Source organism: Coturnix japonica, chromosome 20 (assembly GCF_001577835.2).
Source record: "Coturnix japonica isolate 7356 chromosome 20, Coturnix japonica 2.1, whole genome shotgun sequence".
NCBI classification, from domain to species: domain Eukaryota; kingdom Metazoa; phylum Chordata; class Aves; order Galliformes; family Phasianidae; genus Coturnix; species Coturnix japonica.
Genome location: NC_029535.1, coordinates 12,139,053 through 12,153,072, shown reverse-complemented (window position 1 = coordinate 12,153,072; position 14,020 = coordinate 12,139,053). Strand labels below are relative to the sequence as shown.

General features: G+C 39.8%; 1 protein-coding gene and 1 long non-coding RNA gene across 6 annotated transcripts in view; one reads left to right on the top strand and one right to left on the bottom strand.

The window, feature by feature from the left end:
• The window catches only part of LOC107323065, a 43,928-nt gene extending 35,829 nt beyond the window's left edge, over positions 1-8,099 (bottom strand). The window contains exons 1-3 of the long non-coding RNA XR_004309437.1: positions 7,300-8,099; positions 6,328-6,542; positions 970-3,203 (exon numbers count right to left, since the gene is read on the bottom strand). This is a non-coding gene — a long non-coding RNA (uncharacterized LOC107323065). The remainder of the gene's footprint in view (positions 1-969; positions 3,204-6,327; positions 6,543-7,299) is intronic.
• Positions 1-14,020, top strand: part of PTPN1 (protein tyrosine phosphatase non-receptor type 1) — a 26,585-nt gene extending 12,565 nt beyond the window's left edge. For 4 of the 5 annotated variants that reach the window (XM_015881768.2, XM_015881772.2, XM_015881773.2 and 1 more), the window contains 8 exons: positions 3,825-3,915; positions 5,425-5,525; positions 5,697-5,795; positions 7,105-7,242; positions 8,099-8,308; positions 8,621-8,782; positions 9,350-9,585; positions 10,504-14,020. In XM_015881768.2, coding sequence (XP_015737254.1) covers positions 3,825-3,915; positions 5,425-5,525; positions 5,697-5,795; positions 7,105-7,242; positions 8,099-8,308; positions 8,621-8,782; positions 9,350-9,585; positions 10,504-10,711 — 1,245 coding nt within the window. In that variant the 3' untranslated portion in view covers positions 10,712-14,020. Of the gene's footprint in view, positions 1-2,871; positions 2,988-3,824; positions 3,916-5,424; positions 5,526-5,696; positions 5,796-7,104; positions 7,243-8,098; positions 8,309-8,620; positions 8,783-9,349; positions 9,586-10,503 lie in introns of those variants that run through there. The other variant, XM_032448617.1, reaches the window with a different exon arrangement.

Genomic DNA, 14,020 nt, shown 5'->3' with positions numbered 1-14,020 from the left:
CTTCCTTTCTCTCCCCTCCAAGAGAATTCCCTTTCTCCAAGAATTCCTTGCATGCTGTTGTTTGCATTAAAATATGCTTTTCTGTTGATTCTTAAGATAAAGTCAACCTTCCAAGTTCTGTCCAGCGATTTAAAGATCTTAAAGATTTAGTTCAGTATCAGTCTAATTTTAAAGTAGCATATGGAATGCTGGTGTCTAAAAAACGGCTTTAACTGACTGTGCTTTCTGAAAACATACGTGGCTCCTTTTGCTCCAGATAAGAATTCAGTTTTTAAAAGAACTATTTTAGTTCTCTTTTACTTCTGTTAACACCAATAGCTTACTTACTTCCTGTATCCCCTCTAAACTGCAACAGGTAAGATCCCAGTTTAACTATCAGTTTCGACATCCAACACTGACTAAAGTTCATTCTGTTTTCATAAGCTTTATATTTTTCACTTCTGTTTTTCATGATGGTAAGACACATCCAGACCAATTCAAGTCAAGAAAATAAAATCTAGACAAACTCCAGAAAATATTTCTGATTCTTCTTGTTTCTGATTTTGTGTCCTGATGGAAAACAGGCCGCTGACAGTTAACGTAGATGTACTTTTCTATTTTGAAATACTTTCTGTCTAGAAATGTAAAGGAAACTCATGATTTCCAGGCTTGGCTCTGATGATGCTGAGTGATGTCTGCATCCGGTGCCAGGTGTTTACTAATAAAGCTACCAAAGGGGGAGGAGAGCTAATCTCAAACTTTCTCCCCTTGCCTCCTGGGACCAGGGAAGGCAAAAGCATTCCTACAGGAGCTAGAGAAATTGCTCATAGAAATATCCTCCCTTCTGAAAGGAGAAGTATAGTCGTTCCAATGCTGCTGTCAACCAAAGAGCATTATAGTGTAGTTGCTGGGTTCCTAAAATGGTAGTGAGAAATGCTGGCTCCGAAGTCAGAAGCCAAATTAGGTAGAGCATTGCAGATGAAAACTAACCTGGTTGGAGAACACAAGGAGCATCCATAAAAGCAATGAAGGTGTGTCTTCTAATGGTCTTCAGTGGGCAGCTTCCTTAACTGGTATGTTTGCAGTTCTTGAGGAAAGATGTGTCTGCAGTATTGGCTGTTTGGAGAGATCAGGTAGATCAAAATCAGTATGCGTGCTGAAAGGTGTTTTCTTGCTCACTGAAACCCTTTAACGTTTCAGTAGTTCAATTTGACATAAACATTTATTTTGGAATGTAATGCCAGCAACAACAAACTTAATGTTAGAGCATTCAAAGAACTATAGCAGCGACATGAAAAATGTTTTCCTTTTTGTAGCCTTATGTCTTTAACGAACTTTCAGAGTGTTCTTCCACAGCCCATTTTTCTCTTTATGTGCAAATTCTAATGCTGTGTTAACAGCATAATAAAAGTGAACTGGTGGTAAGTCATAGAGTGGATGAAGTTTCCTGCTTTTCCTGTAACTCCTTTCATTGGCTGGTGTACAATCAATAAGTAAACAGAGGTTAAACATATGTTTGGTTAAGTAAGATTATTGTGAAAGATAATCGATAATAAATGGAAATGCTCACCAGTGTTGAAGGCTTGCAGTAAACTCCACAAAGGAGCAATCTCCAGAGAGAGACTGTTATGTGGTTGGAATTTTAGGACTAGTACATAAGAAAAAACCTTGTTGTTTTCGCAAACAGAGTATAAACTGCTAATAAGGTGAATGCACAAATGCTGACATTTCTTTCTTTCTCTCTTTTTTTAATTGAACGTTTACAATTTCATTTTATTTCTTTAAAAATATTTGTCCTGAGCAAAACGACTGCAGTGTTTGTCTATGAAGCAGTCAATGTGCTGCGCTGTTTGTTTGGCTTTTAGTCAACATACTTTCCAGGAAAAGGTGAAAGGACACAAATGCCACAGATCAGTGTCGTTTATAGCTCAGTGAATGTGAAGAATATATTTTAATATAAAATAAAGTATCTTAAAAACAAACAAAAACCAGTAATACCTTAATTGAGGCATACATAAACTTTAGCTCCTCAAATGTGTGGGGCTCCTTGCTTGGAAACATGGCAAGTGTGGTATTACTCATCAAGACCACAGAAAACAATCTTTGTGTGTGTGTTCTGGGCCCTTTAATCATTGTGGCAGCTTGCTTACGTCTCACAAGATGAGTGTAGTGACCCCCCAGACAGTGACAGGAGTTCAGATATTAGTTTGAACAGATCCCTGGAGTCTCTCTAGGCAGAAGGTTATCAGTTCTTTCTGTATTGGTTTGAGGGCTGCTCTGAAAGTAATGCCTCCTATTTTGTGATGTCAGAGGCAGATATTAGTGGTGTGGCAGTAGGGGCTGAACCTTCCCACCTGTGTCCCATTCCATTTTGTTGCTGTGTGACAGCTGGCAGCAGAGGGGCAGTCTGTCATGGAAGTGTGTATGGAGTGAAGGTGAGGAATCGCATTCCCCCATGAAGAAAATAGACATTCCTATTGACATTCATTGATGCTTGCTGGAAGTTCATGGAGACCCACCATTGGATGCTGGCACAGGGAGGCATGGGTGCTGCGTTTGAGCAATGCTGATAGTGGTCACCTCCACTGGTGCAGAATTTATGAGTTGTGTGCATATCTGGGCTGTCAAATGCAACAGTCTATTTGTGATGAGGTTAAACCAAAGGTCTTTATCTGTAGACTTCTATGTTTGGGTAAGTCAAGATCTGGATCCTGTCTCTGTGATTGTTTTTCTTGTAGGAGATGAGTAACTGCCATGGAAGCTCTTAGAAGTTCAGTGGGACTGTGGTTTATTTCCTGGCACTGACTTTGTTTGATGACAAAGATAACAAAGCTTTTCTTCTGCAAAACAGCTGTCAAGAAAAGCCATTTCATCTTCTCAAAAGTCACTGTCCTTCTAACAGTGTAAGATGTGCTCCTAACATGGATTGAAAGAGATGGATGTGTCAAAGAAGGAAGCTGCAGTTATTTTCTTATATCGACTCAGTTCATTTGTTTCCTGTTCTGGCCGTGAGTACATGGCTACAAAACAGCAAAAGTAGAGCATTACTGCCAACTACTCTGAACTTCTTCTGTTATGGGTCATATCTTTCAAGGACAAACTGTATTTTGAACTTACTGAAATTTGAGAAGTCTCGTGTAATTCTTTAACCAAGTAGTAAAGTCAGTCCGATGCTCAGCATGAGCGATGGATGAATCCCTGGTTACCCCCAGCTCTATTGTAACCTTCAAAAAAATCAGAATAGAAAGACGTTTTTACTTGTGGCACATGGTGACTTTGAAGCAATTTGGCAATCTGAACAATTGAGTTTTGCAGAATACAGTAATGTACTCGTTTTGACAACGTGCAAAATAAATACAGTGCTATTAAAAACTGACACATGGTACAAGACTGTTACTTTCTTGCTTCTGAAAGTACTTACCCCGGTTTCAGGAGCTGTTTGGATGCACAAGTTTAGCTGAGCATTTAGTATTTGGTTACCTCCCATGATGAGGTGGGTATGATAAAGAACAGGAGGATTTACTTTAATAACTCTTAAATTTCTAGTTAAGCATGTTGAAGCTAGCTGGTGGTGAGAAACAATCAGTAATACCCGCTAATTAGAATGAACACGGGCACAGAAGAAATCTGTACACTTTCACAAGTGTTGATGTGATTTAATAACACGACCATGCCCAGTTCACGTTCTTGGGGAGGTTATTTCCATGCCTACAACTAGCTGACTGTAGTGTCAGAAGCACTGCTTACATTGCATTGCAATGGCTATTTGTCTTCAAATAGCTAATGGTAGGGTAATATTGAATGAATTCATATATTAAGCTTCTGTTTTGATTGTTTTCTTTCAGGACATCAGGCATGAAGCCAGTGATTTTCCATGTAAAGTGGCCAAACATCCCAGAAACAAAAACAGAAATAGGTACAGAGATGTCAGCCCCTGTAAGTATACTTGCTTTTCCATTGTTTGTAACAGACATTGACTTCTAATGATTTCTGGCAACGAAATGCTCTGTGTAAGACTAAGACTTCTGTTAGATGCATAGAGATCCCAGATCATTATTTCTGTTTATATATAAAGTTATGAGATTGATGGCAGAGGATGCCATTGTATTTATAGGATTGTAGTGTAGCAACATACAGTAATTCTGTGTTTGTGGGTAGAAAACTGAAGAATGGAACTTGTTTTCCCTTATGTTAGGGAAGAAGGGTGGCTGAAGTATTAACAAAAGTAAAAAATATCCTTTCTATTGCAGTACACTTACTAGAGCATCCTTTTAGTCAATATAGCATAATTGTTGCTATTGGAAGATGGAGAAGTCTTGCATAAAGAGCATGACCACTGGAGATAAATCCTGAACTATCTGAGACAGAGAAAAGGAAGTTTGCAGAGGTGGTAATCTTAGTGTGAGACCTGTGCTTCTGAAGTGATTGTCATTGCATGTTCTGGTGAATACTGGTGAGACTTCAGTCTTTGAGCATGTGTCCTCTGTGCAAGGCACTGCAGCAACAGTGCTGTTCAGTATTGCAGGCTGTCTTTCCTTCCATGATCCTGTGTGCAAAGACTACCACGTATAAATAGACTTCACTGCCTGGTGTGCTGACTTTAGAGGTGCTACTGCAGACACCAGAGAAAGTTTGTCACTGTTTTGCTGAACTGACTGGGTTCTCTGCACTACACACTCACAGTCAGGTTACCATAAAGGTGCAGCACTGGGACCTGTTTTAAATATGGAGGTTCTGTAGGTTCTGTCTTTGGGCAGTTATCTGTATTCTGCTTAAAGACAAGTGTGGTACCAACAGATTGTTACATTTAGGGGTTGAAAGTTATTATCTGTTCACCTTTCTTGTAAAGTGTGAAAATTCTTGTCTTTGTGGGTTTTTTCCTGTGTGTGTTTTTTCTACTATATAGAGCAAATAGAGCCTAACGCAAGAGCAGTAACATTACATTTACTGTAATTCTATATTTTTAATCATTATTCCTAGACATTACTTTGTGCTTGTCTGGGGAAAAGTAGGGTAAGAAATCTGTTTTGTTTGTTCAATGTATGTTCAGTCAGACCTTTAACAAGCTGATTTTGAATGCTTAAATTGCAGAAGATAAGCAGTTGTGTAACTGGAGTTATTTAAAACCAGTAACTTTGTAACTGTAAAATGCATCATTGTGATCTGGTTTGCACCTTTCCACTGTGAGTACCAGATGCAAATACTTCTTTCTTGCAGCGTATTTCTAGAAGATGGAGTTTGACTTGCATTCAGTGCTCTGGGATGGTGCAGTTCTTATAATACTTACATGGTACTTGAAGCTCTGGGGATACCAGAGAACTCTTCTGTGATTGAGCAATTTTGATTCTTCAGGAAAACTCAGCTTTCTTGAACCTAACATCTGATGAGGCTGTGCAAGTATTGTGTTCTGTGTACTCTAACCAGTGTTTTCTATTTATTCTGCAGTTGATCACAGTCGAATTAAGCTCAACCAAGGTGACAATGACTACATCAATGCTAGCTTAATAAAAATGGAAGAGGCCCAGAGGAGCTACATCCTTACGCAGGTAATTGCTGTGTATTGCAGACAATAGAAATATGGGATGACTGGAGTTTTTACAGCTTGAGAAGTTGCCTGATATTTGCTGAATTTATTGCCTAAGGCAGTAACTTTTTACTGGGAAACATTGCTCTGATTTTAACAGAAAATATCATTTCTGGTTATTCTGTCTCTGCAGGGACCTTTGCCAAATACTTGTGGTCACTTCTGGGAGATGGTTTGGGAACAGAAAAGCCGTGGTGTTGTCATGTTGAACAGAGTGATGGAAAAGGGATCCGTAAGTATTTATCTGGTCTTAGCTATGTGCTCATTGTATGTTTTGCTTTAAATTAAATAGAAAGAAAAAGAAAATAAAAGAACTGTTGTAGAGGTGAAAAAATGTGACTGTAAGTCATAAGCACATAAGTGGTGCTTATGATTGACTACCTGGTGAATTAATCTTCAAGTCAGAAAACTATCCAGTTCATACCTGCAGGTCTTAATTTCTGCTGAATTTGGCTGCAGTAAGACATTAAAACCACATCTCTGCAAAAATGAGTATCTGGTCTCTGCTTCTAACCTAAGTATCTGAATAGAGTTCTTCTCATATACAAATCGTGCCTCTCAAAGGACATTATCCAGAAACAATATGAAATGGCTTTAGGATCACCCTGATTCCACGTCTCCTACACACAGTAAGAACTCAGATTTTTAAACGTCACTTTAACATGTACTGTTTATCCTCCACGGTCTTACATCAGACAGGACAGTCAGACGATGAAGGGAAAAAACAGGTAAACAAATAGCTGAGGTTATTTTAAGTAACTAACCTGATAGATAAAAAGGTTTGGTTCCTCTTGCACATGGACTAGCTGCTGTCTTGAGAGGAAACATCTCAGCCCTTCTAGGGTTGCATGGGTCAAGCATGGAATTAATTGTACATCCATGGGTTCAGAGCTTTGGTTGTATGGTAACAGTTGCCATCCTGTGCTCCTCAGCTGGGCTTGGCATCTGTGCCAATCTGGAGAAAAAGCAGCTGTAAAAACTGACAGAATTGCACAATTATAAGTTAAGTGTTACAGCGCAGTCAGAATAAAGATGCTTCAGTTCTGCTCTTGTTAACGTCTCTTCTTTTGAAATGGAAATATTTCAGTGAAGATAATGCATGAAATGCAGCACAGATGTAAATTCACATTTTGGTAATTTTCTACAGCTTTTATATTTAGAAAGTTACTAGATTTTGGGGTTGTTGTTAATAGTCTGATGCAAGCTAAAATAAATAATGCCTTAGGTGATTTTGATAATATTCCACAGAGGTGCAGCCCTGTTATACACTCTTCCAGCTTCCATGTAGAAGGAAGAGCTCTACTGCCACAAAGCTGTCCTCAGTCCTTAGGTATTTTCATGAGTCAGTTGGGGTCAAACTAATTTGACTCACACAAAAAAAGAAAATTACCTAAGATGTGTTTTTTCAGCAAAAGGGAAGACCGGTGCTTTTCACACTGAAATTTGTCCTTGTAATAAAATCAGAGCAATATTTTAAGATAGTTATATTTGCTTTTTATGCGAGTATAAGCGATGCATAACTGGCAGCCATTTGTTTGTAGATAAAGTGTGCGCAGTACTGGCCACGGAAGGAAGAGAAGGAAATGTTTTTTGAAGATACAAACTTGAAACTCACCTTGATATCAGAAGATATAAAATCATATTACACAGTACGACAACTAGAATTGGAAAACCTTACAGTAAGTACAGAAGTTTCTACCAGCCATGTTCTTTAATCACTCTGAGGTGAGACCCACCTTGTCACTAAGGTTATGAAAAAGACCGGTGTGAAATACAGCAGATTTTGTGCTGGAATCGATGATTCTGTATCAGATGGTTTTGTATCAGATGTTTGGTATTGGAGCATTACTCTGGCAGAGAAGAAAGACAAGAACAGTCATTCAGAGCAGTAACACCTGATGGAAAGTTCCTGAGTGAGGCTGGCGAGGAATATCACCATTCACTTTCACTGAATGTGGGTAACTGAAGATAATGTCTGAGGTTCCCAGCAGTGCTGAGTGTGGATGTTGTGGCATTCTAGCCACAGTTCTGTTCTGCCCACAGACTGCTCAGTACTGGAAGGTAATCGATATTTGCTCAACTGTGAGCATCTTGTGCCAGGAAATGTGAGAAAGCAGATACAAATTTGGTTGGTTGAGTGACAGCAGAGTAAGGATTTGGCTGTTGCAGTTTGCTTGGTGTACTAAGAGGTCTGTCTGCCCTTGGCATGTTTTGGATGGTTGTACCTCAGCATTGTACAGGATGTGAGCAGCAGTGAGTCAGTTGTCATGGAAGAAATGTTCGAGATTTGGAATAAGGTGTAAAGGAACAACCTGTGATGGTGTGTTTGTCTGCAGAAAGTGGAAGGGGCTTCTGTAGGTTGCTGTACACCATTCTGAGAACTGTAGGAGAGTATGTAGGAAAGTGTTTGCTAGGAAAATGAATGTGTGAGGGATTGTATTTGCTCATTTGAACATTGTTGTAAGCAGCTGTAATTCGAATAGTTGCAAAACTGTGTATCCAGCTGAAAGACTTCATAAGCACTGTCTTTTACAGATGCAAGAAACCAGAGAGATTCTGCACTTTCATTATACTACGTGGCCTGACTTTGGAGTCCCAGAGTCTCCTGCTTCATTCCTCAATTTCCTGTTCAAAGTGAGAGAATCTGGCTCACTTAACCCCGAGTATGGACCTGTTGTGGTGCACTGCAGCGCAGGAATTGGCAGATCAGGAACTTTCTGTCTGGTCGATACGTGTCTTCTGCTGGTAAGATCTGCTGTGGAGATGATACGCTGTTTCAGTAGAGTTCCCTTGAACAGTGGTTTCTTCTGGCCTATGAAGAGCTGTGGTGTTTTCTGTGGAGTATTTTTGCACGTTATTTCTCTTATCTTACTCATATTCTAGTTTAAGACAGTCTTTCATTTTAAAACTAAGGTAGTGCAATCTTCCATTTCTGTGTTTTTTCTTAGTGTATTAATTCTGCAATAGGTAGAATGGTCTGAAAGCTGTTCTGTGAAGCCAGTCATCGTATTGAATCTCATCAGAGCATAAAGTGTGTTCCAAATTTTTTATCTTCAGATGGACAAACGGAAAGATCCTTCTTCTGTGGATGTTAAACAGGTTCTCCTAGAAATGAGGAAGTACAGAATGGGACTTATACAGACAGCGGATCAGCTTCGTTTCTCCTACTTAGCTGTAATTGAGGGGGCAAAATTCATTATGGGGGATGCTTCAGTGCAAGTGAGTATTATGGACTGTGGAACCAGATGTATAGTAAGCTGCAACGCGTTTTTTAACTGTAGCATAAGAACAAAACGAGCTTTAAATTCCTTTGGCTTCAATACATTTTTATATTATGCAGTACTAAAATACAACACCTCAGAATACTTCCTGTAGTCCTGTAGACTAATAGGTGGTGCCTGTGTACTTTTCAGCACCGTAACTGGGGCGTAGATTGGCTGCATCTGCCATGTCTTTCATCAGCTTTCTAAGAAGGCAGAAATTTAAGTACTGCAATTAATTCTTACAGCAGAACTAGCAACATAGGTTCTATTTCATGCTATTTAAAATTTCCAGATGTAGATTAAAATTTCTTCCTTTTATAGCTGATGTCTTCAGTGTACTGCAGATAGCTTAGATTTTGTATTATTTTTGTGTCTCTTTTTTCCCCTTTTTTTCAATGCAAATGAACAGGCATGCTAAAAATAAATGAGAAGGTAGAGTGTAACACCCCTGCCAACTTAAAGTTACAGTAGTTTACATAAAATAAACAGTGGAAAACGTAACAGGGCATTTCCTTCCCTGAAGGAACAGTGGAAAGAGCTCTCCAATGAAGATCTGGACCCACCACCTGAACATACCCCACCTCCTCCCCGACCACCAAAGAGAACCTCAGAAATGCACAATGGAAGGATGCACGAACATGCAGAATTCTTTCCTAAGCATCAAGTGGTAGAGGAAGAGATTAGATCCTCAGTCAGCACTGTTGAAGAGATGGTTCCAGATGGCAGAGGTTTTTCATCTGTGCCACTGATCACAGACAGGTAATTAATTTAGTTTCCCACTTCAGCTTGTTCATAAATGGCATTTCATATGGAAAATCCTGAACAGACGCTGACTGAATTAGTATAACAGCAGTTCCAAAACAAAGTCTGTGCATATTTTATGGAAAAGTTCTTCAGCATTTTTTTTAAATCGAGATCCTGCTGTAGTGAGAGAAGTGGCAGCAGAGCAAGGTGGCTTAGTCTCAGTTTACATGTGATGTGTACGTTACATTCAGTTACACAGGAGCTCTTTCACTGGAGGTGGAGCTGAGAGCTGGGCGGATCAGCTTTAGCTGCACTTAGAAATGTGAAATTAATCCTAAGCAAAGCTGGTTTTGATGAAAGGAGTAGAAGGGGCTCACGAACAGAGAACTTTTCTACCTGTCATTGCAACCTCAATTGTCAGGTGTGACAAACACACAGAAGTGCTGTATGACTGTGACCTGTTGGCCACTAGATGGCCCTCCTGCTCCATCCGAGTGGTGTAGAGCTGGTTAACTCATTTCTAAATTCAGATGGAAGTAGCAATGCAGCAGATCTGAAAGTTAAAGTTAATAAGCCTCTCTATATTTCAGTATACTATCAACATGATGGAGGTCTTTATCTAGAAAAAACGCATTAAATCGTATTAAAGATGGAGAAACCTTCAGTTCCATCATTAAAAGCCATCACAGTGCTCCTGGCCACTCTTACAATAGTACAAACCAACCATAATTTCAGCACTTTCTGACTCTTTGAGCAGCTGATTTCAGAACCTTGTTCTCCTCAGCTGGATGCAGGTTGGCCCTTTCTTGTCTCAGTGGCTGCAGAGACAGCAGATTTAGGATGAGCAGTGGAAGTAAGAGGTGGTTAAGGTTGGGTCAGCTCATTCTTTAAAGGGAAAATCCAGCACTGAACGTTTATTTATTTGTCCTTAAGCACTAGTCAAGACACTGAAATTCGGAGGAGAACTGTTGGTGAAAACCTGCACGTCTCAGCACACAGAGAAGAGTCGATGAAGTCAGAAAGCATAGAAGAGGATGATGAGAACATGATGACAACTTGGAAGCCGTTTCTAGTGAATATATGCATGTTCACCTTCCTCACAGCAGGAGCTTATCTGTGTTACAGGGTATGTTTTCACTGATGGACATGCCAGCACCACTGACCCCGCAAAAAACACCAACAATTTGATCGGTTTGTAATAAGCTTCTGTACAAGAAAGCTCCTTGAGGCACGTGAGCCTCATCTCCGCAGAGGCTCTTAGGTTGAAAGGCCAGAACTTTGGGCTTAAAGAGAGAATTGATGCACTAGGGTTTTACTTAGCCCTGTGGTCCCAAGAACGTGATATTCTGATCTCAGGGCCTTAAAATATTCAGGAGTAAACAGAGAAAATGCCAAATAGTCTGTTTTTGTTTTTGTTTTTTGGTTGTTTTTTTTTTTTTAACTAAATAATAGAATTACAACACATTGTTGTTCTTAGCCTTTTTTAAAAAGCCAGTTCTTTTTCTTTTGTGTCTCAGAAAAGCCAGGCGCAAACAAAACTTGCTTGTACTCTCCAAGTGTTGTAGCCAAATACATCACTTACATCGATGAGTTCCCGAGAAAAGAAAAATAAACCCACATACCTGGAGAATGTAAACCTTTTGGAAGGGGCGGGGGCAGCTGCGGTTGGGTGGGTTTGGGGTTTGGTTTGGTTTTATTTTTAACTTGCTTCATCTGTTAAGGACTGAGTTGTGGGCAGTGCCTGTGGTATTGATGTATTTAATCTTGGCAAAACTTTTCTGAAAGAGCTTATTGTTTTACGTTGTTTATAGAAACAGGCTTCTGCATTTGCTCAGGGTATGTCAACATGTCCAGCTCTTTTTTTCTTTTTCTTTTTTAATATAAAAGAAATGTATCTTCTCATTGACTTTTGTTGCGCTCTACTTGCACATATACCTATTTACATTGCACCATCCTTTGTAAAGCTGTTTTTACATTTGTATTCTGGGTTAGGAGAAATTGAGGGAAGGGAAAGAAACAGGAAAGAAAGTTCAACCAAAATATGTCCACCAGCATTTTGAAGCTGTTCAGTTGGCATTCAGAAGGACCAGTTCATAAACCTCATCATTTGGAATGTAAGACGCAGTTTCACTGTACACCTGCTCCGTGGATAGCGTGCTTTCTGCCACAGCTGGGAGGTGATGTACTCAGAGGCACTGCAGGTAAGGAGCAGGAAAGCATGTCAAGAAAACCAGAGCCGTCAATGCTGTGGCAGCTTCCTTAAGACATAGAATGTTCAACAGAAGACATGTTGGTCTCAGAACGTATCAGCTGGCTTTTGATGCAAGCATTTGTGTGTTTTGCTTATTTTGAAGCAAAGATTTGAAATACTGGTGTAGTTTGGCTTGAAGATCTGCAGTTCAGTGACTGCTGGACACAGAGGTGTGTGTGGATACAGACTGCAGACACAGTTGTTGCTGTCCTCAGTAACGTAAGCTAAGAGATGGGTGGTTTTGTTCTGTGCCCTGCTGTGCTGGGGGTTCTGCTCAGCTGGAGCCCAGCACTTGAATAATCTGAGTGTTTGCAAATAACGATTTGGGTGCATTGGTAGAACTGTGACTGGAAGCTTGCATTGCACTGAGCAGTCTTAGTCAATGCTGCTCCTCACATTAGTACTTAATTATTGTAATTTAAACAGTAGCAGCAAAGAATTACTTGCTGATGTCACGGAACAGAAGAGTAAAATTCACTACTAAAAGGTGTCGTGAATGAGACTAAACCATGTCGGCTGATCTGCAACAGTGTTGCTAATTAGTTCCTTTTGTTTTAAAATGCTTTATGGCACTTAACCACCGTTCTCAGTGCAAACATCACTATGGAGTACTTAAGTCTCTTTGCACTCCAGGTTTTATTTTTGCAGAGTTCTTTTCCTTCAGTGAACAAGGAGGTGGGGAGGGGAGCTGTTTCTCTTCTGTCTTTTGTCAAGCTTGCATCAAGGGCTTTTCACAAGTACAATACTAAATCCTCAGGTAGTACTGGGAATGGATGCTTCACCTGTGAGACTGTTGGTCAGACCAGTACTGGAAAAGAGGAACGCTGTAACCAGTCAGTATCTAGTGGTATTACTGGAATCATGAAAAATGAGTATAGAAAAATGGTAATATATAATGGCTCATCTGTGTATTTAAGATACAGTGTGTGATTGCTTTCTCCCCGTTGTTCTCTCCATCACCTGGTAGAACATTGTTCTAAAGCAACATTTATACATCATTTGTATTAGAATGCATGTAAAGTCTTCTAGTGTCCTGATTAAATACCACGTGCTTGAAAGGTGCAAGTTCTATTTCTGCTTACTGATGTGCCCAAATTATATTTGCATGAACTGATCATTAAGTGGCTGTGGTTGAAAGGGTGATGCTGGAAGTATCTATCTTCGTTCAGCAACAGATGGGCTTGGTGTTCATCAGATAACTAACATGTACCCGCCTGATACCTGGCATGACTTCCTATTAAATTTCTGTATTCAGCATAACCTGGTTGTTAGCATGGTTCATTTCAGCTGAGTGAGTATAGTGCAGACATTCCAGAGTGCGTAGCAAGCCGTATCCACACCTCACCTCTGCTCATGGGTAGCAAGCAGGAGTTGGTGACTTCAGGGTGTGATTTGCTGTGCTGCCTTCAGAGCTGCACTGGGGGACAAAGAACAACCTTTCTTTGCAAGACTGACATAGTGTGCTTTGATCTGCTAACCTGGGCTCTTAAGTGTTGTCATTCTCCTTTAAAAAAAAAAGCCAAACAGAAAACAAACTGTACTGCTCCCAAGAAGGGATGTTTTAAGCGTTAGCCTGGAGAGGAAAGTAAAGCATCCTCCCTTTGATTCCAGCATAACTCAGATGCACCACACTTACAAATTACTGCAGTATGAGAAAGTTCCTGCAGAGGAAGTTCTGACACCCTCTTTTCTGCCTGTGTATTTTTCTTGTTTCTGTCACCCATTCCAAATCCAGGAGAACTTAAGCTGTCCCAGTGAGGTGTGGACAGGGCTTGTAATACTGAACTGTAAACATTTCTGTTTTGGTGTCCTGTATGTGTACTTAGTAGTGAGTGTGTATATACCGTAGCGTTTCAAAGTGGGTGTATTGGTTAACCTGTTCTTGGAAAATGGACAAAAATCCATGTTAAACTTGTTAGAAAGTTAGTGAGCTGCTCTGCTATCTGCCTTAAGCAAATATTTACGCATCAGGTCTTTCTTTTTTTACAGATCGCCATAGAATAAACTTTTTTAAAAAAATAAAAACCAAAAAAGTTCAATGTTTTGGTATAATACATTTTCAGGTATCCTGTCTTTTGTGTAAGCCACTGCAAGGACCTCAGAAGTTACAGTAAAATTGTACAGTTTTCTCAATTTCCCATACAAGTTTTCAGTTCCCATTTTAGTTGTAACAATAAAGTTCCTTTTTTAAAGAACGCA